This window comes from Saccopteryx bilineata, chromosome 1, assembly GCF_036850765.1.
Source record: "Saccopteryx bilineata isolate mSacBil1 chromosome 1, mSacBil1_pri_phased_curated, whole genome shotgun sequence".
NCBI classification, from domain to species: Eukaryota; Metazoa; Chordata; class Mammalia; order Chiroptera; family Emballonuridae; genus Saccopteryx; species Saccopteryx bilineata.
In genome coordinates this window covers 121,817,613-121,842,246 of record NC_089490.1, presented here as the reverse complement: position 1 = coordinate 121,842,246, position 24,634 = coordinate 121,817,613, and the positions used below count along the sequence as shown (strand labels likewise).

Below are 24,634 nucleotides of genomic sequence, written 5' to 3'. Positions count from 1 at the left end.
GTGGCCCCGCCTTTTCTCCTTTCCCAACCCTTCCCACAAGCCCTGGGGCCTTGCCGAACGAGTCAGCTGTGATTAATCAGTTGTAGCTGCTAGCTGCTCTTGAGCTTCCCATCAAGTTCACATACAAGTGAGTTCAGAAAAAGGCCGGGAGAGCAAGGGATTGCGCCCGAGAAAGTGCAGAGCTGAAACAGGCTTAGCAGTCTGAGCAGAATCACCCCCCCCCCCCCAGTGGAAACGTGTAGATTTTATTTTAGATTACGCAGTCGGATGATTAAAACTTGAAAGATTATTCAGAAGACTCTCTACGAATCAATGGTTAAATTTATTTCTTTAAATCCACATCGTTTTCTTCGGTTTTCACAAAAGCCTTTGTAAGTAGCAGATGGCATTTGAAAAGAGGTTTGATCTGTGCCCCACGAGGAAAACGGAAGGAAGGAGAGGAAATACATTTCGTGCCAGGAGGAAGCTTGGGATAGAGGGCTGAGCAGAGTGCTGACCTGTGCCTCACTCCTAGTGGACAAAAGGAGGCTCCTGCAGCGGTGGGGAAAGGAACCGCCGAGACACGTCCAACCCCGGGTAGAGACCACCGGACTGTAGTGACACCCAACCCTACTGTCGAGTCAGTCTGACCATAAGTGAGGACAGCAAGTGATCGTATTGACACAAGTTGGGGATTACCTGAGTAAAAGGAAAGGACAGGAGTGACTGCATAGAGGGTCTTGGCTGGAGAGTGTGGGAAGTGACACACCTTGCAGTCTGGGCTGGATAGGAAGTGGGCCTGGAAAGGCATGAAGGAGCAAGGAGGGGCGGAGCCAAATGGGGCCAAATCGTAGGGGCCTTCTGAGGCTGGAGGCCGTGTGTGGTGGCGATGCGATGCGGGGGAGGTGCCAGTAAGAGTTGAGTCAGTGAATGGCCTACTGGAGAGTATCGTTTCAGAGCTTTCCTTCCCTGGGAGTGCTCTGATGTGTTGTAGGAAAAGAAGACGTCCATTACTGAAAAAAATGAAGGACAGAAAGCTGAGCAAAGGAGGGGATTTGGTTTTGTGTTCATTTTTAAAGGTAAGAGGTGGCCCTGGCCGGTTGGCTCAGCGGTAGAGTTTCGGCCTGGCGTGCGGGGGACCGGGGTTCGATTCCCGGCCAGGGCACATAGGAGAAGCGCCCATTTGCTTTTCCACCCCGCCCCCCTCTTTCCTCTCTGTCTCTCTCTTCCCCTCCCGCAGCCAAGGCTCCATTGGAGCAAAGATGGCCCGGGTGCTGGAGATGGCTCCTTGGCCTCTGCCCCAGGCGCTGGAGTGGCTCTGGTCGCGGCAGAGTGATGCTCCGAGGGGCAGAGCATCGCCCCTTGTGGGCGTGCCGGGTGGATCCCGGTCGGGCGCATGCGGGAGTCTGTCTGACTGTCTCTCCCCAGCTTCAGAAAAATACAAAAAAGAAAAAAAAAAGAAAAAAAAATATATAAAGGTAAGAGGTAATGATCTAAAGACAAAGATAGCTAAGAGAGCACTAAACCACCTCTGAGCTAAGTGGAGTAGGAGATAGTCAAGCCTTTATTTGAGAGTGTTTCAGGGACAGCCATGTACCCGAGGAAGGGACAGGTTTTCTCTCACAGAACAAGACTTGAGCTTTCCAAGAAACTTTTTATCTCAATGGTGATACCTGCAGCAGAGTGGGGAGATCCTGCTATAGCCATCTTTCCTTCAGGGAGATATAGAATGGTATTTTCCTCTCCATTGCAGTTATTATTTTTCAGCAATATGTACAAACAATAGGAATATGGAGAAGATAAAAATATAGTTCTCTTCTAGTCAGTATAACTTCTGCTTATTGAGTACCTACTTGGGAACCTACACTGTATTAGGCCTTAGCTGGGTCTTAAAATGGCATGTTGAACAATTCTGTCATGGGCTTAAAACCTGGAGGCGAGCTAGTGCTCTGACAGGGGTAATTCATAGACAGAAAGTGGAGGGGGCTGAGGCATAGCTGGGACTTTCTGTGGAAAAGTTGTGTCTGGCATAAGCCATTTCCCCTGGACACGAGAATGGCCTTTTGCAAGGCTTTTATATGGGAGAGACAACAAGGGCCATCGCAGTGTTGTCAGTCATGAGAGTGGTGTGAGGTAGGGCGGGAGACGGATTTAAGCTATAGGAGTAGACACAATCACATGGAGAGCATAGAGAGAAGAACAGAGACCTTGGGTCAAGTTCAGGTACTGACTTCAATCAACATGTTGGCATTAAGTAGAGCCAAGAAGCCATTGAAGAAGTAGGAAGATAGGCCCTTGCCACAAACTAGCTCTGTAATCTAAAGCAAGCCATTTTACCTCTGCTGAGGTTAGCTTTTTGTTGTTGTTGTTTTTTGTTTTTTTAGGTGAGAAGAGGGGAGATAGTGAGGCAGACTCCTGCAAGTGCCCCAACTAGGATCCACCCGGCAACTCTGTCTGGGGCCGATGCACGAGTACCGAGCTATCTTCAGCACCTGAGGCTGATGCACTCCAGCATAGCTATCTTCAGCACCTGGGGCCATGTGCAAACCAATTGAGCCACTGGCTGCAAAAGGGGAAAAGGGAGAGAAGGGGGAGAGTGAGGGGAAGGGAAGCAGATGGTTGCTTCTCCTCTCTGCCCTGAGCAGGGATTGAACTGGGGACATCCATATGCTGGGCTGACCTTCTATCTACTAAGCCACTGGCCAGGGCTGGGATTCAGCTTTCTGATGTGTCTTAGGAGGTGGGAGCAGACACTTCCACAGGCCTTTCCACTGTAGAAATTCCAGTGCTACCTGCAATTGTATGAACACTATATAATTGTAGAACAGTGCATGTAGTCTAGTTTAAACTTTCAAATTGCTCTCAATTATAAATTTATTTGCCCTTTCCAAAAACTATGTAAGGAAGATTCAGATTCAGGGAAGTTAAGTAACTTCAAGAGGTCTTAATGCAACGGATAAGGGGACAGTACAATAAATTTATTTTTAAATTATTCCTGAGTCTGTATTTTTGTGTCACAATATTTAAGAAAGTGGATATTTTAAAGGTAACATGTGGAATACTAGGCCTAAGCATCTTAGGGAGTTATCTAGTGGGACCATAATTACAACAAACAAAGCTGACTAAGTTTGCATTGTGTACAAAATGTTGTTGATATATTTAAGTTCAGAATTTATGAATTCCTATGATTAGAGTGCTGAGCACAGTATTAAGCATGACGTTCATAGAAGAATGAGTAAAGCAAGATTGACAAGAACTCAAAGAAGATAGCACCATAGCTAGAGCTATGTATGCATGTACCTTTGATTTAATTTAAAAAATAATGCTGTTTTCATAAAACGTTTGAATTTTTATAAAATCTTATTTATGGTTTATAATATGTAAGTAATTAAATGTCGATAAGTTCTTTTAAAATTATTTTTATCTGACCATTTATAGATCTATTTATAAATGGCTGTTTAATGACATATTTTGTGTACCTTTAGAAAATAGAGGTACTAGCATATATTCAAGGTTAAACAGTTAATGAGTAAATATGATTAGAAATGACATAGTATGTCTGATTCTAGGCTATAGGATGTACAGACAGTTATAGCCTTACCTGTACACAGTGATATATCAGAGTACAGTTTAAAATGTCTTTCTAGACTAGAGTATAAGAATACCATAATTTTCTTTGTTTAGACATTTTGAAATATATCTTCTAATGCTAAAAATAAATTTTCCATTTATCAAAGTAAATATTTGCTCTATAACCAAAACCAAAACCTTAAAAAATGATATTGTAAAATAAAATTTATCTGGAATGTCTGTTAGACAGAGATAAGAGTGATTGCATCTTACAGAGCAATCTGGTGCCTCTGGGACACAAAATAGGGCAACAGTTTTGGAGCATTTGAATTGTGCTCAAGTGCATGTTTTGCATGCCTAAGTATACATAAAATTTAAAAAGTAATTTTATGGTTCTTTTCTATTTAAAGACTCCTCTCCACCAAGCCTATTCCCCACCCACCTCCATTGCCTATTTCAAAGAATATTTCATTTTTTACCAGTTCTGTGATCACATTTTTTAGGATTATGAGCACAGTTGCTAAGACACTTTAGCCATTAATATGTTAATTGTGCCAACAAGCAATAATGCAAAGTTTAAAACACTTTCACACAATTATGACTTATTAGAAACAACTTGAGTGTATTACATGTGCCTTTTATGTAAATCTGTGTAATAATCAATTTAGGAGCTGAGAAGCTAAAGTTATAGTGTGTTTTTTCTAAGAAAGGAGCTACAGGAAGTGTCCACAGACACTTGCACCTGAATAGAAAGTTTACCCAGAGAATTTAAAGCAGACATTCAAACAAAAATGTAATTTCATTATTTCACAGAAAAGCACTTATAAGCTGTCATCTTTATTGTGTTAAGTATGTTCCTCTACTGTACAATTTGGCAGTCAATATCTGCAAGTGTTTCTTGAGCTTTTATTCTGTGGTGGGAGATAAGAGGGAACCTAGACATATGAGCCATGGGTCTAACTACCAGGAACACACAGAAAAACAAAGTATTTTCTTCATTTAATAATGACAAAACAGGTTGACAGCACTTCTGCAATATTCAGAGTTTATAGTTTTACAATAAACTAGTTCTTAAGTATTATGAAAAACCATCGAGATCAAAGCTTCTTCAAAAGACAAGTGTCCATATTTTCACCTGTGTTTTTTTTTTTTTTTTATTTTTATTTTTCTGAAGTTGGAAACAGGGAGGCAGTCAGACAGACTCTGGCATGCGCCCGACCGGGATCCACCGGCATGCCCACCAGGGGGCGATGCTCTGCCCATATTGAGCGTTGCTCTGTTGCAACCAGAGCCATTCTAGCTCCTGAGGCAGAGGCCATGGAGCCATCCTCAGCACCCGGGCCAACTTTGCTCCAATGGAGCTTTGGCTGCGGGAGGAGAAGAGAGAGACAGAGAGGAAGGAGAGGGGGAGGGGTGGAGAAGTAGATGGGCGCTTCTCCTGTGTGCCCTGGCTGGGAATCGAACCCGGGACTCCTGCACGCCAGGTTGACACTCTACCACTGAGCCAACCGGCCAGGGCCTCGCCTGTGTTTTATCCTGGAAGCCATCTATTTGTTTGCAAAGATCAATTAAATTACAAGACCCTAGTCCACCCCACTGCTGGATGAGCCTGGTTGTTAATGCATAAGCTCACTCCCTCATAATGGTCCTCAGAAACCACATGAGATGTTGTATGACCACTTCTTAAGAGTAGGCTCTGTGACTTGGCTTCCCCTGCCCCACAGGGGAAGTGCCCCACAATGCCCACTGTGTTTGTTCTTAGTGGACATTCAGCAGAAGTCACTGACTAGTGGGGTAATCTGTGGACAGCTGCTAGGAGAGCAAGTGCCTCATTATCAAAGAACAGATGAAAGGAAGATTCCAAATCAACTGAGACAGGTTTCTGCTGAGGATGTCCTGATGTGGTAGGAGTCACAGGGTGAGTAGAAGACAATATCAGGGACTTGAGCTGATCGGCTGAGTGGGTGCCCAGACAATTCCCTGTCCTGGGGGAACTTTATACGAAAAATTTATTAATTGGGGGAATTGCAGAGACATTAATATTTATTATATTTCTTTACCTACAAATAAAGGATGTTTTAGTTGGTTGAAGTAATGAAAAATTAGTGCTGCCCTGATGGGTGATAGAAGTCAGATTAGAGATATAGGTAGAGAGAAGAAATTAGGAGACAGTAATAAAATAAAACCTACTGGAAAATGTAGATTCATTTGGCATTGTCATAAATAATAGATGTCTATTTAATTATATTTATATGCTATTTCTGACATGTGCTGTTTTTGAGTTTTTACTATGCACGAGACATCAAGATAGGGACTGTTTATGAATTTCTTCTTTACAATGACCTGATTAGAAAGGAAAAGACACTATTCTCATTTTTTGTAATGGGGAACCTGAGGCCAGGCAGATAAGTTAACTTGTCTAATGTCCCACTGGCAGAAAGCCATGGGATTTGGATTTGCAGTTGCTATATTTTCCTTGTAAACATTTGTAAAACATTGTGGCCAAGGAAAGCAGACCAGGGAGGCAGTGGTATGTGTGTGTAAAGGAGAGGGAGCTATTTTCGTCACCCGGAAAACATCACCTATTCTCTTTCCCTTGGCAGAACTGAAATGATGGAGAGTCATTGCATTTCTCTAGACAACGTATCATTATGACTTCATCAGTAGTCACCTCATACCTCGGTCATGGACACAAAAGTAGAGCATGCATTGATTTAGTGTAAGACAGAGTTTGCCCTGACTGTACTATTATAATTTAGAATTTGGGAAAAGAAAGAAAAACAAACATAATTTCTACCTGTCTCTAGAGGTTTATTGGTATTCACAGAACAGTGTAGGCCCTGTGTCCTCTAGTGTACCACACCTTCCTGAGCTGTAATGTCAAGTTTAATACTCCCTGTATTCCACCTCAAAAAAAAAAAATATATATATGTTATTTTTAAGTATTTTCTTAAATTTTTATGAATTTTAATTTATTATGTTAATATGAATTCAAGTGTCCCACTCAATAAAACACCCTCACCCCCACCCCTGTGTCCTCCATTAATCCCCATTACCCCCTTCCCCCTAACTCCCTCCCTGCCTTCCCTTTGGGATTTTCTTTCCAGTTATCTGTATCCATGTGTTATGTACTATACATACAGTAGTTTCACTAATCCCTTCACCTTTTCAGATCTCATCCCTCATCCCCCTTCCTTCTGAGAGCTGTCTCTCTGCTCCGTGTGACCCTGCCTCTACCTCCATTCTATTCCTCAGTTCAGTTTGTTCATTAGATTCCACATATAAGTGAGATCATATGATATTTATCTTTCTCTGCCTGGCTTATATCACTTAGCATAATAATTTCCAGGTCCATCCATGCCATTGCAAAAGGTAAGATTTCCTTCTTTTTCACAGCTGCATAGTATTCCATTATATATATGTACCACTGCTTTTTAATCCATTCGTCCACTGACAGACACTTGGGCTGTTTCTAGATCTTGGCTATTGTAAACAATGCTGCAATAAACATGGGGATGCATATCTTCTTTTGAATCAGTGATCTGGTATTCTTAAGATATATTCCTAAAAGTGGGATAGGTACGTCAAAAGGTAGTTCCAAGGCCCTGGCCGGTTGGCTCAGTGGTAGAGCATCGGCCTGGCATGCAGGAGTCCCGGGTTTGATTCCCGACCAGGGCACACAGGAGAGGCGCCCATCTGCTTCTCCACCCCTCCCCCTCTCCTTGCTCTCTGTCTCTCTCTTCCCTTCCCACAGCCAAGGTTCCATTGGAGCAAAATTGGCCTGGGCCCTGAGGGTGGCTCCATGGCCTCTGCCTCAGGCGCTAGAATGGCTCTGGTTGCAACAGAGCAACACTCCAGATGGACAGAGCATCGGCCCCTGGTGGGCATGCTGGGTGGATCCTGGTCAGGCGCATGCAGGAGTCTATCTGACTGCCTCCCCGTTTCCAACTTCAGAAAATACAAAAAAAAAAAAAAGTTCCATTTTTAATTTTTTGAGGAATCTCCATACTGTTCTCCACAGTGACTGTACCAGTCTGCATTCCCACCAGCAGTGCAGGAGGATTCCCTTTACTCCACATCCTGGCCAGCACTTATTCTGTGTTGTTTTGTTAATGAGTGCCATTCTGACAGGTGTGAGGTGGTATCTCATTGTGGTTTTAATTTGCATTTCTCTGATGATTAGTGATGTTGAACATTTTTTCATATGCCTATTGGCCATCTGTATGTCCTCTTTGGAGAAGTGTCTATTCAGTTCTTTTGCCCATTTCTTAATTGAATTGTTTACCTTCCTGGTGTTGAGTTTCAGAAGTTCTTCATGAATTTTGGTTATTAACCCCTTATCAGATGTATTGTCGAATATGTTCTCCCATTGTGTGGGTTGTCTTTTTATTTTGTTCATGGTATCCTTTTCTGTGCAGCAACTTTTTAGTTTGATATAGTCCCATTTGTTCATTCTGCACTTTATTTCACTTGCCTGTGGAGATAAATCGGCAAAAATATTGCTATGAGAGATATCAAAGGATTTATTAGTCAATAATTTTTTCTTTCAAAATGTTATGGTTTTGCTACTAACATTTAATTTTTTTTATCCATTTTGAGTAGTATGAATGTTCATGTACATCCTCGTGCCTCCTGACCATCCAGAATACAAGATATCAAAATTTTTTATTTTAAAAATGTGTAAGGCAACATTAAAAATAGGCAAATGTATGTTCTTCTTGTCTCCATAAATTGGTTATCAAACAAAAATGACTTTAAGTTAATAAAACTGTAGCTGGAACTAATTTTATTTTTTTAAAAAAACTCACTCCTGGGAGTCAGCGAGCATGAAAAAAACTCACTACTCACTGGGTTAATTTTGAGAAGGGTGTAAGTTGGTGGTCTAATTTGATTTTTTTGCATATACCTGTCCAGTTTTCCCAACACCATTTATTAAAGAGACTGTCTTTATTCCACTGTATGCTCTTACCTCCTTGTCAAATATCAATTGACCATAAAGATGTGGGTTTATTTCTTGGTTCTCTGTTTTGTTCCATTGATCTGTATGCCTGTTCTTATGCCAGTACCAAGCTGTTTTGAGTACAATGGCCTTGTAGTATAACTTAATATCAGGAAGTGTGATACCTCCCACTTTATTATTTATTTTCCAGAATCCTGAGGCTATTTGTGTTCTTTTTTGGTTCCATATAAATTCATGAAATATTTGTTCAATATGTTTGAAAGATGCCATTGGTATTTTAATAGGAATTACATTGAATTTATACATTACTTTGGGTAATATAGACATTTTAATGATGTTTATTCTTCCTAACCATGAGCATGGTATATGCTTCCACCTGTTTGTATCTTCCTTGATTTCTTTTTTCAATGTCTTATAATTTTTCAAGTACAAGTCTTTTACCACCTTTGCTAAATTTACTCCTAGGTACTTTATTATATTGTTGCAGTAGTGAGGAGGATTATTTCCTTAATTTCTCTTTTAGACTATTTATTGTTGGTGTATAAAATGCCACTGACTTCTGAATATTAATTTTATATCCTGCCACCTTGGTGAATTCAGTTATCAGGTCCAGTAATTTTTGACTGAGACTTTAGGGTTTTTGATGTACAGTATCATGTCATTAGAAAATAATTATAGTTTTACCTCTTCTCTTCCATTTTGGATACCTTTTATTTCTTCTTGTCTGATGGTTGTGGCTAGGAATTTCAAAACTATGTTGAAAAAAGTGGTGAAAGGGGGCACCCCTGCCTTGTTCCTGATATTAAGGGGATTGCTTTTAATCTTTGTCCACTGAGTATGATGTTGGCTGTGGGTCTGTCATAGATGGCCTTTATCATGTTGAGGTATGTTCCCTGTATTCCCACTTTGCTGAGAGTTTTGGTCATGAATGGGTGCTGGATTTTATCAAATGCTTTTTCTGCATCTATTGATATTATCATGTGATTTTTATCCTTTCTTTTGTTTATGTGATGGATCATATTTATTGATTTGAGAATATTGTACCAACCTTGCCTCTCTGGAATGAATCCCACTTGATCATGATGTATGATCTTTTTAATGTGTTGCTGGATCCATTTTGCTAATTTTTGTTAAGAATCTTAGCATCTAATCTTAAAAAAGAAGAATAAAGTGGGAGGTATCACACTTCCTGATATCAAGTTATACTACAAGGCCATTGTACTCAAAAAAGCCTGGTACTGGCATAAGAACAGGCATATAGATCAATGGAACAGAACAGAGAACCCAGAAATAAACCCACAGTTCTATGGACAACTGATATTTGACAAAGGAGGTAAGGAAATACAATGGAGTAAAGACAGCCTCTTTAACAAATGGTGTTGGGAAAATTGGACAGCTACCTGCAAAAAAATGAAACTAGATCACCAGCTTACACCACTCACAAAAATAAACTCAAAATGGATAAAAGACTTGAATGTAGGCCGTGAAACCATAAGCATCTTAGAAGAAAACATAGGCAGTAAGCTCTCTGACATCTCTCGCAGCAATATATTTGCTGATTTATCTCCACGGGGAAGTGAAATAAAAGACAGGATAAACAAATGGGACTATATCAAACTAAAAAGCTTTTGCACAGCTAAAGACAACAAGAACAGAATAAAAAGACAAACTACACAATGGGAGAACATATTTGACAATACGTCTGATAAGGGGTTAATAACCAAAATTTATAAAGAACTTGTAAAACTCAACACCAGGAAGACAAACAACCCAATCCAAAAATGGGCAAAAGAGATGAATAAACACTTCTCCAAAGAGGACATACAGATGGCCAATAGGCATATGAAAAAATGCTCAACATCACTAATCATTAGAGAAATGCAAATTAAAACCACAATGAGATATCACCTTACACCAGTCAGAATGGCGCTTATCAACAAAACAACACAGAATAAGTGCTGGCGAGGATGTGGAGAAAAGGGAATCCTCCTGCACTGCTGGTGGGAATGCAGACTGGTGCAGCCACTGTGGAAAACAGTATGGAGATTTCTCAAAAATCTGAAAATCGAACTGCCTTTTGACCCAGCTATCCCACTTTTAGGAATATACCCCAAGGACACCATAGAACGGCTCAAAAAGGAGAAATGCACCCGCATGTTTGTGGCAGCATTGTTCACAATAGCGAAGATCTGGAAACAGCCCAAGTGTCCGTCAGAGGACGAGTGGATTAAAAAACTTTGGTACATATATACTATGGAATACTACTCAGCCATAAGAAATGATGACATCGGATCATTTACAATAACATGGATAGACCTTGATAACATTATACAGAGTGAAATAAGTAAATCAGAAAAAAAACTGAGATGAATCCATACATAGAAGGGACATAAAAATGAGACTCAGAGACATGAACAAGAATGTGATGGCAACAGGGGCGGGGGGTTGGGGGAGGGGGGAGGGGGTGAAGAAGGAGAGAGGGGTTAGGGGAGCGGAGGGGCACAAAGAAAACCAGATAGAAGGTGACAGAAGACAATTTAACTTTGCGGGAGGGGTATACAGCACAATCAAATGTCAAAATAATCTAGAGATATTTTCTCTCAACATATGTACCCTGATTTATCAATGTCACTGCATTAAATTTAATAAAAATAAAAAATAAATAAAAAAATAAAGAATCTTAGCATCTAAGTTCAGCAGGGTTATTGGCCTATAGTTTCCTTTCCTTGTAGTGTTTTTGCCTGGTTTGGAATGAGGATTATGCTTGCCTCATAGAAGGAGCTTAGAAGTCTTTCCTCCTCTTGAATTTTTTGAAAAAGCTCGAGAAGGATAGGTGTTAGTTCTTCTTTGAATGTTTGGTAAAATTTATCTGTGAAGCCATCCAGTTCAGGATTTTTGTTTGCTGGGAGTTTTTTTTTTTTTTCTTTTTTTTTCTCAGGGACAGAGAGAGAGTCAGAGAGAGGGATAGACAGGGACAGACAGACAGGAACAGAGAGAGATGAGAAGCGTCAATCATCAGTTTTTCACTGCGACACCTTAGTTGTTCATTGATTGCTTTCTCATATGTGTCTTGACCATGGGCCTTCAGCAGACCGAGTAACCCCTTGCTCGAGCCAGCGACCTTGGGTCCAAGGTGATGAGCTTTTTACTCAAGCCAGATGAGCCTGCGCTCAAACTGGCAACCTCAGGGTCTCAAACCTGGGTCGTCCGCATCCCAGTCCGACGCTCTATCCACTGCGCCACCACTTGGTCAGGCTGCTGGGAGTTTTTTGATAACTGTTTCAATTTTATTTGTTGTAATCAGTCTGTTTAGGTTTTCTGATTCTTCCAGATTGAGTTTTGTAAGATTTTATGTTTCTAGGAATTGATCCATTTTGCCTAGGTTGTACAATTTTTTGGCATATAGATCTTCATAGTATTTTCTTATAATCCTTTGCATTTCTGTGGTATCAGTTGTTATTTCTTCACTTTCATTTTTTTTGTATTTTTTCTGAAGTTAGAAATGGGGAGGCAGTCAGACAGACTCCCGCATGCGCCTGACTGGGATCCATCCAGCATGCCCACCAGGGGACGATGCTCTGCCCATCTGGGTCGTCGCTCTGTTGCAACCAGAGCCATTCTAGCATCTGAGGCAGAGGCCACAGAGCCATCCTCAGCGCCCAGGCCAACTTTGCTGCAATGGAGCCTTGGCTGCAGGAGGGAAAGAGAGAGACAGAGAGCAAGGAGAGGGGGAGGGGTGGAGAAGCAGATGGGTGCTTCTCCTATGTGCCCTGGCTGGGAATCAAACCTGGGACTCCTGCACGCCAGGCCGATGCTCTACCACTGAGCCAACCAGCCAGGGCCTCATTTCTAATTTTGAGTCCTCTCTCTTTTTCTTGGTGAGTCTGGTTAAAGGTTTGTCAGTCTTGTTTGCTTTTTCAAAGAACCAGCTATTGGTTTCATTTATCTTTTGTATTTTTTTTTAACCTCTATGTCATTTATTGCCTCTCTGATCTTTCTTATTTCCTACCTCCTACTTCCTCTGGGCTTTATTTGTTGTTCTTTTTCTAGTTCTTTTAGATGCAGGGTTAAGTTGATTATTTAAGTCCCTCTCAGGATTGCTTTTGCTGTGTTCCATAAATTTTGATTTGTTGTATGTTCATTTTTATTTGTTTCAGGGAAATTTCTTATTTCTTACTTGATCTTGTTAACCCATTCATTATTTAATAACATGCTAGTTAGCCTCCAAGTGTTTGAATGTTTTTCAGCTTTTCTACTGTAGCTGATTTCTAGTTTCAATCTATTATGATCAGAGAAGATACGTGATATGATTTCAATCTTAAATTTACTGAGACTTGTTTTGTGTCCTAACATGTAGTCTATTCTAAAGAATGTACCATGAACATTTGAAAAATAATGTATATTCTGCTACTTTGGGGTGAAAGTTCTGAAGATATCAATTAAACCCAGTTGATTTAGTGTGTCATTTAAGGCCACTGTTTCTTTGTTAATTTTCTGTCTGGAGGATCTATCTACTGATGTTAGTAGGGTATTAAAATACCCTACTGTTATAGTATTGCTGTTGATCTTGCCCTTTATGTCCATCAAAATCTGCTTTATATATTTAGATGCTCCTGTATTAGGCACATACCATAAATATTTACAATGGTTATATCCTCCTGTTAGATTGCCCCCTTATCACTATGTAGTGACCTTCTTTATCCCTTACCATAGTCTTTCTTTTAAAGTCTATCTTGTTCGATATAAGTATTGCTACCCCAGCTTTTTATTCATTTTCATTTGCATGAAATGCTTATTTCCATTCCTTCCATTTCAATCTTTGTGTATATTTTATTCTTAGGTGGGTTTCTTGTAGACAGCATATGTACAGATCCTGTTTTCTTATCCATGCAGCTACTCTATGTCTTTTGATTGGAGCATTTAATCCATTTACATTTAATGTTATTATTATTGCCGTTTTATGCTTTAAATCTATAATCTTCTTTTTTATTTTTTTATTATTCTTTGTGTTTTCATAGCAGGCCTCTTAACATTTTTTGCAGTACTGGTTTGGTTGCAATAAATTTCTTGAGGTTTTTTTTTTTGTCCAAACGCCTTTTATTTCTCCTTCAATTTTAAACGATAGCCTTGCTGGATAGAGTAGTCTTGGTTGTAGGTTCTAGTTTTGCATCACTTTGAATATTTCTTGCCAATCTCTTCTGGCCTCAGTTGTTTCTGTTGAGAAGTCTGATGTTATCCTTATAGCGGCTCCTCTCTAGTTACTTAACTGCTTTTCTCTTGCAGTTTTCAGTATTCTTTTCTTGTCTCTTAACTTTGACATTTTTATTATGATGTGTTTTGGTGTAGGCCTTCTTGGGTTCCTCTTTAACGAGATTCTGTGCTTCTTGAACTTGTGCATCTTTTTCCTTCATTATTTTAAGGAAATTTTCAGCTATAATTTCTTCAAACAGGTTTTCTATCTCTCCTTCATACTCTTCTCATTCAGGCAGAGGTGATTTAAAGGCAGGCATACTGGGCACATGCCCTGGGCCCTGATTTCTAAAGGACCCTACAAAACCCCACCTTTACACTTTTTTCTAATGGTACCAAGTTTGGTTTCATATGTGCAATTTTAACATTAATACATAATATTTTTTATTTATTTAAAAATATGTTTAACACATATTTTTATTTTTTCTGTCTGTTTTTTTTAAGAGGCTCAATATTTTTTGTGCACCCAGGGTCTCAACTGACCTTAATCCACCTCTGGGAAGGAATTTCTATTATGCGGATGTTGTTTCTCTTCATGTTGCCACAAAAGTCTCCTAGAGCAGTGGTAGTCAACCTGGTCCCTACTGCCCATTAGTGGGCATTCCAGCTTTCATGGTGGGCAGTAGTGGAGCAACCAAAGTATAGATAAAAAGATAGATTTAACTATAGTATGTTGTTTTATAAAGATTAATTCTGCCAAACAGTGAAAATCTGACATAACGTACTTGGTAAGTAATTTTTATTATATGCTTTAACTTGCTGTAACTCTGCTTTATAAATTTTATAAAGTAAAGTTACTTCCCTACTTTATAAATCACCATTACTGTAGAACCAGTGGGCGATTAGAAAATTTTACTACTAACAGAGATACAAAAGTGGGCGGTAGTTATAAAAAGGTTGACTACCCCTGTCTTAGAGTTTCCTCAGTCTTTTTATGCCTCTTTTTGTTTTGCTTCTCTGCTTCTGCTTCTGTGCTTCTGTTTATCTTGTCTTCTAAATCGCTGATTTGATCCTCTGCTTTGTCCAGCCTGTTGTTGATTCCTTCTAGTGCAGTCTTCATTTCTGATATTGTATTTGTCATTTCTGACTGGTTCTTTCTTATGATTTCAGCATCCTTTTTGATGCTTGCTATCTATTTAGGTACTCATTATGACCATCCATTGTTGTTCTAAGTTCCTTGAATCATTATTTTAAACTATGAATCTGGTAGTTTGGTTGCTTCCTTTAATTTAGTTCTTCTTCTGGGGATTTCTCCTGTTGACTTATTTGGGTCATATTTCTTCGTCTGCCCATTTTGTCTGTGTATTAGGTAGTGCTGTCTACTTTGAACTTTTTGTGGTGTCTTTATGAGGAAGATGGAGTCAGTGGTACTGCCTTCCAGGCCACCTGTTTTCCTTGTTCTAGGAATGCTTATTTAGGGTACTATTTTCCCTCTTGTTGTATGTGAGTATTGAATGCAGTTGGACCTTTCATGGGAATGGTTATTCCTTTAGGCTGGCTGACTCTTAAGAGTCCATCTTCATTATATGTACTACACACTGTGCAATGTCTGTCCTGTTGGGGGTATTTCTTCTCCACTGTGTCTGGTACCTGCTAGATTCCTTTGGGCATGCTTTTTGTGTAGCTATCTGAGTGTAGGTTTGGTGCTGTCTGCCACCTACTGCCAGTTGTGTTGGTTCTAGATCTTCTTGGGCTGGTGTCAGCTGTTGTTTGTAACCTGATGTGGACTACCTCTCTGCAACTACTGCTGTGTTTGCTGTTTATGACTGTGTTTCCTGTGCTTGGGTAGTATGCAAGGGACCAACCTGTGTATAAGGATCAGCTTTCTCCTGCTAAGAGATGAAAGCAGCCCCAAGCTCTGTAAGATTTGTCTCCACTTTTCAGCTACTCCACCTCCTCTTGTAGCTGCCTGATCTTTTTACAGAGTCTTCTGTAGAAAGACTATAGTGTGGGTCCACAGTGGCCTCACCCAACCAACCCCTCTACAGGTTTCAAGCTTGTTGATTTAGAGAAGCTGAGGTTGGGAATTCAACGTTAGTGGGATCCCCTACTTCAAGGATGTCTTGGTCAGTAGCTCAGTATGGGGAATGTGGCCCCTATTTCAGATCCTAATCCCATAGCCACTGCTGAATATTCAGATTTTATTTCTCCCCAGCAATGTTAGCAACAGGTTCAGATCGAGTATTGCCGACAGTGCCTTCTACAGAAGTTCTTACAGCTGGTGCGACCCCGGTTTCAGGGAGAAAGACTGAGAGAATCCTCTCCTGAGGCTGACTGTGCCTCCCCCCAAAAAAGTGGCTAAGCCCCTTTACCAGATACAACAATAGATTCACAGGGATCCACATTTTAAATGTCCATGCTCCAAATCTCTCTCCCTTCCTCCTATGGAATTTAGCCCAGCAGGACAGGATATATAGCACCCAGGTCAGCTGACTGTGAAGCTCCACCCTATCCAATGCACATAAGCTGCTGTGACAGTGCTGATCACAGGGAGTAGAACTCGCCTCAGCTGGGCCAGGTGTGAGAATCCCTTCCTAAGAACATCCCACTACAAAAGTTGTTAGGTCCTGAACTGATGCTTTCTGCAGCTGGCCACTGGGTGTGCCAGCCCTGGGCCTCCCTGGCAGGAACCGGCACAGACCACTGGGAGACACTGCCCATGACTAACCTTTAGCAACTTTCTTGGTACTACAAGCAATGAAGAGTTTGTGACTGCCTCTGCTGATCCCAGGTGCACATGGAAATACCAAGCTGCATACCTAGGCTGGCTTTCTTACCCACAGTGGGCTTGGAAGAAGGTCCACATAAAAGGCTATGGTTTCCTGAGTCCTGCATCCTGCAGCCTCTGTCTGTTGGCTGCTTGTTGGGCTAGCATCTGAAAAAACCTCTGCTAGAGTCTAGAACCTGCAGCAATTCAGGGATTAGGAAAGGTGATGGTTGTGGCTCCGCTCCTCAGACCCAGGTGTCAGTCTGTCCAGACTTTTTCACAGACCTCAGTAGAGTGTGGCCTCAGGTGTCCAGTGGGTGTGGCCTCTGAGATGCTGTCGTGTGGTCTTCCTGTCCTCCAGACAGTTTCTACTTTGTCTTCTACGTGGGGGAATTACCAGTCTTAGACTCGGGAACATGTTGAGGAAAGCTCTGGGCTCAGCATCAGAAAACTGTTGAATCACTGATGTACCCCTTTCTGACTTCTCAGAATGACCCCATCTCCATGACTGGGGCAGGAGAAATTCCTGAGGGTGGAGCAGTTGCTTCTCCTCAGGCTGATTTCACTCAGAGGGGACTGCTCCACCTAGGAAAGATGGGGACTGTGGTACTGTATTGAAGAATGACTCAGCACAATGGTTCTGGTGGCCGTCCCCCACAGTGTCTCTCCCTGGGCCTCCAACTTTACACTGTAATGCAATTCCAGTCCTCTCATCTCTCCCTCTATCGGAGTCCTGAGTAAGTGTCCGTGAGTAAGATTTTCTGTGCGGGCCCTTTACTATGGAGCCTGTGTCTCTGAGAGCTCCGTCTCCTTCTAGCAGACAGAAACCCGCTCTTTTCACCTCCAAATGCTGTATGGGCCCTACTCTAGGCTCTGGGGCTCTACTGGGGGCTCCGGGCCTAGGCTGAGCACCCACACCTCTCAGAGTGACCCTCCCCACAGTGAGAGTCCCTCTGGACCCTCAGCTGCCCCTTACTCCTGGGAGCAGGGCAACCCTTTCCACATCTCCACCCTTCCTACCAGTCTCGGTGTGGCTTCTTCTGTGATCCTTGGTTATAGACTCCTCTTCGTTTAGTCCAAAGTTGGTTTTTCAAGATGATTGTTCTTAAATTAAGCTGTAATCCAATTTGGTCCTGGGAGGTGGCAGTTAGATCGTATGCCTACTCTGTTGCCATCTCAGAATCCTTCAAATGTATTTTGAATGGAATAAATGCATTCTAGTTATGTCTCTTCCCTTTCATAGATCATTTAGTTCTCTAGTTGATATTTTCTTTCTTTTAAAAAAGGACTAGTTTGTATGATAGTGTTTTGAAAATGCTGATAAGTTGTTTGATGTCCATTAAAAGGGAGAAGCATAAAAGTTATCTGGGAATTGAACTAGACTTAGTAAAATTATTTGTCATGACAATTTTTATGTAGGTAAGTCATTCTAAAATGCCTATTCTTGTTTTTTCTAGATGCAATCTCCCTCCTTTGTCAATTGAATACACTAAAGATGTTGGGTCCAAAAGTCATCTAGTGACAGCTAACCCCAGCATAATTCGGCAAAGGTAAGCATTTATGACTTCTGTTGGTGAGGAACTAAAGAAGAATTTTGAAGCATTTAGCATCAAAGGCAGTGAGTATAATTCAGTTTGGGAAACAAGGAAGAAAACCATCTGGATAAGCAGGAAGGATAAAGAAAGGACTTGTAAATAAACTAAGCAGGATTATGAGAATCTAAACACTATTTCATTCTGCTGGGATTCTGTTTCTTGCCTTCAAAGATGGTAGAAATAACCTGAGCATACATACACTGTTTTGCTCAAAGAAGCAACACACATCCTACTTACGCATTAATACTACTTTCCAATTTGTTGACTTCAGTCCCAACTCATTGATTGGCATTGATTATTGAACTAAATTAATATCAATTTTATTATTATCAATTTTATTAAGAATAAGAACAAAGACATGACTGATGTCCTGCATATTCATGCATGAAAATAGCAATATTCTCAGTATGTATATGAATGTATGATGATATGATATTATATTGCATTATATTCTATCAGACTTGGGAAGGCAGATGGAAAATTCTTGCTCTAGTATTGATTCCAGACACCTTGGCAGCTACTGTGAGAGCTTGTGTGGGTCAGTCTCTAGTTGATCAAGCCCATGAGTAAGCTATTTCTCCAAGGATTGTTGACTGTGGGATATGACTCAGTCTCTGTGAAAAGAGGAGTCAGACATTGACTTTAGATGCATTTGTGTAGCTAGCAATTAAGAGTGAAATATACATCCAGGCTCCCGGTGCTTGTCACCAAAGAAGTCCCATCCAAATGAACAGCACTTGTATATCACTTTATCAACAATGTTGAACTACTTGTTTTCGTTCCTAAGTAAGTATTCCAATTAAATATATAGATATTTAGATATATAACAAATTTATTTTTTATTTAGAAAATTAAATATAACAGGGTAACATTGATCAGCAAAAGTATGTAGGTTTTGCGTAAACATCTCCACATCATTTGGATAGTCAGTTATGTTGTATGTCCATTACCCAAAGTCAAATCATCCTCCGTCACCTTATATTTGTCCCTCTTTATACATTCCCCCCAATTCCCTCCCCACCCTTTCTGGTAACCTCTGCACTCTTTTTTTTTTTTTTTTTTTTTGTATTTTTCTGAAGTGAGAAGCAGGGAGGCAGACAGACAGACTCCCACATGTACCTGACCAGGATCCACCCAGCATGCCCCCCAGGGGGTGATGCTCTGCCAATCTGTGGTGTTGCTCCACTATGACTGGAGCCATCCTCAGCACCTGAGGCGGAAGCCATGGAGCCATCCTCAGCAACCTGACCAACTTTGCTCCAATGGAGCCTTGGCTGCTGAAGGGGAAGAATAAGACAAAGAGAAAGGAGAGGGGGAAGGGTTGAGAAGTAGATAGGCCAGGGCTGGGCAACAGTTTTTGCCCCCAGGCCAGATTAGAAAGAAAACTTTTTTCACAGGCCAGACAAAATATTAAAATTAAAAAGTGTTAAATACACTTTTAATTGATTTGTTTAAGTAAACAAAAAATGATTTGTTTAAGTGAATAAAATTTTATTATGTAATTTGTTTATAAATAAATGTGAGTGAAAAAAATTTTAATATACAATATTATTTTAATAAAAATATATTTTAATAAAAATATAATTACATACCATATAAATATCCAAACTGTATTGAAATCAATCGAAACAATATTTAATTAATAGAATGAGCTTGAAGAGGTTGTATCGCAAATAAAACAATTATTTCATTTTACAAACAGCTTGGACATGTTTTCAGTTATCAACTACAGCTATTGTCTATGCTACCGTGCCACTTGATTCAGCACACATGACCACAAAAATAACAAATTGTTTGACCTTGGGTGAGCACTGGCAAACTCTGCCTAGAAGAATGTGGGTTTCACATCGCTGCTAAACATCAAACAGTTCATATTGAGTACAGACGAATACAAAAGTTGTAAATCTTTGCAATGGAATTTTTTTTTTAAATAATAAAGTATCGCAAATCCATTTGACCAATTATTGGAAGTTAACCCTAGATTAGTCACATGCGAATTCTTTTCCGTGTATCACTCTTATTAAATATCTCGATTTCCAATAATCAAAGATGCTTGTGTTTCGGAATAGCTGAGCTTTTAAAGTAGCAGAGAATATTAAAAATTTAATTATGGGCTGCATAAACTCATTACGCGGGCTGGCCTGAGATAGGCACTTCTCCTATGTGCCCTGACCGGGAATCAAACCCAGACTTCCACACTCTGGGCCAACGCTCTACTGCTGAGCCCACCGGCCAGGGCTAACCTCTGCACTTTTATCTATGTCCATGAGTCTCAATTTTGTATTCCACCTATGTGTGGAATCATAGCTTTTAGCTTTTTCTGATTTACTCCGTATAACAGCAAACAATTTTTAATTTTGATAGATATTGTGAAATTACCCTTCCAAAATACATCTCTTCAGTAATGGATAAAGATGGCCTTTTTCCTAATCCTGAAAGAAACATTATGTACTATTAATCTTTTAAATTTTTGGCAGTGTGTTGAGTGAAAAAATGGTGTATTATTTGCTTACTTATTATACATTCTTTCTGGATAAAAGAAGAGTTGTGTGAGTATTGGCTACTAGTGCTTCTCCTAATTACCTATTTGTATTTCTTGTTAATTTTGTGCTTTTAAAAAATATTTTCTTGTTGATTCATAAGAACTGTTTATAATAGTGATATTAAGTCTTTGTTTGCTATATATGTAACAAACATTTTCTTCTAGTCTGTCACATATCTTTTAACTTATGTCCTATAAGAATTTAACTTTATTTACGCACTGACATTTGTTAATCTTTTTCTTTATGGCTTTTCTTCATAAAAAATCTTTGGATGATCTTTCTTATCCACATTTTCTCCAATAAGAAAATATTATACTGCTTTATTTAGTACACTTATAGTTTCATTTTTTATAAATAAGAAATTTAGTCTATGTGAATGTATTTATTTTTATAACACATTTATTGTTTTCAACAAAAACATGTTCGTGATAAGAATTTAAAATTTAAAAAAAGCACAAAGAAGAAGGTAAACAACCATATCATTTGAAATTAACAGTAATTAATATTAGGTAAACTTTTTTCTCAGATAACTGTACTTCATATGTTTTGAGAACTTTGAAGCTATTGTTTCATTATCTTCTTAGATTCCATTGTTGTCAGAGGTCTAATAGGAATTAATTTATTTTTTATTTTAGCAAAGCCTTTTCTCTCTCCACTGATACCTTCTAAAAATTTCTTTCTATTATTTAAATTCAGATAGTTTATAAACATATATCTTGGAATGGGTGTTTTTTTTTTTATTAATATTGCTGAGCACATTAATGAGAGATTCTTTTTGTTAGAAGACTTGAGGGTTTAGTGGTGAAGATTCTGTATGAACTCTAAAGCAAAATGCCTTGGATTTTCTCCCTGTTTGCCCATTAATGGACTATGTGATCTTGGTTAAATTACTTACACTGTCTCCTTCAGTTTCCTCATTTGTAGAGCAGGAGTAATAATGCTTTTAGTGAATTGCATTACAAATGTATGTATATGTATCTATGTGCATATATGTGTATGTATGTATAGAGCTCTATATATTCTTATGATATATAAAGCTTAGAACAGTGCTTGGTATACTGTAAATAATATATGTGTTAGCTACTATTAGTATTATTTTTGTCTCTGAACTTTCTCTTTCTTATGTGTGCTCCATGCTGTTGAGTCAGTTTCGGCTCCTGGTAACCTTATGAATGAGTGATGTCCTCAATGCGTTGTCCTCAGCAGCCCAGCTCAGCTCCCGTAGACTTGCATTTGGTTTTCTTCTTTTCCTGCTGCCTTCTATTTTTCCCAACATAATTGTCTTTTTCAAAAAAACCTGCTTCTTCATGGTGTGCCAAAGTAGGGTAATAAGACAGTCTCTCCCCTATGTGTCTGATTATTTCTTCTTACCCATTGTATTTGCTCTCTCTTTCCGGTCCTCCTATGATGTGGATATTAGAACTTTTAGATCTATTATCTAAGACTTCTCTTTTCCTATACCACATCATCATCATCGTGTGTGTATGTGTTGTGTTCCAAGAATAACCCCTTCAGCTCCTAAGTCATATTTTACTGTGTCAATTCTGCTATATAGAATACCATTTCATTTTTTAAAAATCGTGTTTTCATTTTCTGTGAATCTAATTATTTCATTTTTAAAAATTTTTATTAATTTTAATTTATTGTGTTAACATGGATTCAAGTGTCCCACTCAATATAACACCCTCACACCCACCTTTGTATTCCCCATTAATCCTCATTACCCCTCTCCCCCTAACTACCTCCCTGCCTTCCCTTTGGGATTTCCTTTCTGGTTATCTGTATCCATGTGTTATGTACTATACATACAGTAGTTTCACTAATTCCTTCACCTTTTCGCATCCCATCCCCTCATTCCCTTCCCTCCCACAGCTGTCCCTCTGCTCCCTGTGACCTTGCCTCTGCCTCTATTCTGTTCCTCAGTTCACATTGTTCATTAGATTCCACATATAAGTGAGGTTATATGATATTTGTCTTTCTCTGCTTGGCTTATTTCACTTAGCCTAATAATCTCTAGGCCAATCCATGCTGTTGCAAAAGGTGAGATTTCTGTTACTTTTATGGCTGTGTAGTATTCCATTATGTATTATATGTACCAGTGCTTTTTAATCCACTCATCTAATGATGGACACTTGGGCTGTTTCCAGATCTTGGCTATTGTAAACAATGCTGCACTAAACATGGGGATGCATATCTTCTTTTGAATCAGTGACTTGGTATTCTTAGGATATATAGCATTCCTAAAGTAGGATAGAAAAAGACAGTTCTATTTCTAATTCTTTGAGGAAATGCCATGCTGTTCTCCACAGTGACTGCACAAGTCTACATTCCCACCAGCAGTGTAGAAGGGTTTCCTTTTTTCCACACCCTTGCCTGCACATTTTGTGTGTTGATTTGTTAATGAGCACCATTCTGACAAGTGTGAGGTGGTATCTCATTGTGGTTTTAATTTGCATTTCTCTAATGCTTAGTGACATTGAACATTTTTTCATATGCCTATTGTCCATCTATATGTCCTCTTTAGAGATGTATCTATTCAGATCTTTTGCCTATTTTTTAATTAAATTGCTTATCTTTCTGGTGTTGAGTTTTAGAAGTTCTTAATAAATTTTGGTTATTAACCCCTTATCAGACATATTGGCGAATATGTTCTTCCATTGTGTGGGTTCTCTTTTTATTTTATTCGTGCTGTCTTTTGCATGCAAAAGCTTTTAGTTCAATATACTCTCATTCGTTTATCCTGTTCTTTATTTCACTTACCTGTGGAGATAAATCAGCAAAAATATTGCTACGGGAGACATTGGAGAATATATTGCCTATGTTTTCTTCCAAGCTGTTTATGGTTTCATGACTGACATTTAAGTCTAATTTTGAGTTTAATTTTATGAATGGTGAAAGTTAGTGGTCTAGTTTCATTTTTTTGTGTGTACTTGTCCAATTTTTCTAACATCATTTATTTTTTAAAATTAATTTTAATAGGGTGACATTGATAAATCAGGGTACATATGTTCAGAGAAAACATCTCTAGGTTATTTTGACATTTGATTATGCTGCATTCCCATCACCCAAAGTCCAATTGTCTTCCGTCACCTTCTAACTGGTTTTCTTTGTGCCTCTCCCCTCCCCCAAACCCTCCCTCTCCTCCCCCCCACCCTGTAACCGCAAAATGTTGTCCATGTCTCTGAGTCTCATTTTGATGTCCCACCTATGTATGGAATCATACAGTTCTTAGTTTTTTCTGATTTACTTATTTTACTCAGTATAATGTTATCAAGGTCCATCCATGTTGTTGTAAAGGATCCGATGTCATCATTTCTTATGGCTGAGTAGTATTCCATAGTATATATGTACCAAAGCTTGCTTTTTTTTTTTTTACTGTTATTTTTTTTTTATTTTAATGGGGTACATATGTTCAGAGAAAATAGTTCTATCTTATTTTGACATTTGATTATGCTGCATTCCCATCATCCAAAGTCCAATTGTTTTCTGTCATCTTCTAACTGGTTTTCTTTGTGCCTCTCCCCTCTCCCAACCCTCTCAATCTCCTCTCCCCCACCCCATAACCCCCACACTCTGTCCATATCTCTGAGTCTCATTTTTATGTCTCACCTCTGTATGGAATCATACAGTTCTTAGTTTTTTCTGATTTACTTATTTCGCTCAGTATAATGTTATCAAGGTCCATCCATGTTGTTGTAAATGATCCGATGTCATCATATCTTATGGCTGAGTAGTATTCCATAGTATATATGACCCAAGTTTTTTAATCCACTCGTACGCTGATGGACACTTGGGCTGTTTCCAGATTTTCGCTATTGTGAACAATGCTGCCATAATCATGGGGGTGCATTTCTTCTTTTCAAACAGTGCTATGGTGTTCTTGGGGTTTATTCCTAAAAGTGGTATAGCTGGGTCAAAAGGCAGTTCGATTTTTAATTTCTTGAGTTATCTCCATACTGTTTTCCACAGTGGCTGCACCAGTCTGCATTCCCACCAGCAGTGCAGGAGGGTTCCCTTTTCTCCACATCCT

General features: G+C 39.4%; 1 protein-coding gene across 1 annotated transcript in view; it reads left to right on the top strand.

Moving 5' to 3' along the window:
- The window catches only part of ST8SIA1 (ST8 alpha-N-acetyl-neuraminide alpha-2,8-sialyltransferase 1), a 193,255-nt gene that overhangs the window by 111,148 nt on the left and 57,473 nt on the right, over positions 1 to 24,634 (top strand). Inside the window, exon 4 of the mRNA XM_066264684.1 lies at positions 17,924 to 18,016. Within this exon, the coding sequence (XP_066120781.1) occupies positions 17,924 to 18,016 (93 nt within the window). The remainder of the gene's footprint in view (positions 1 to 17,923; positions 18,017 to 24,634) is intronic.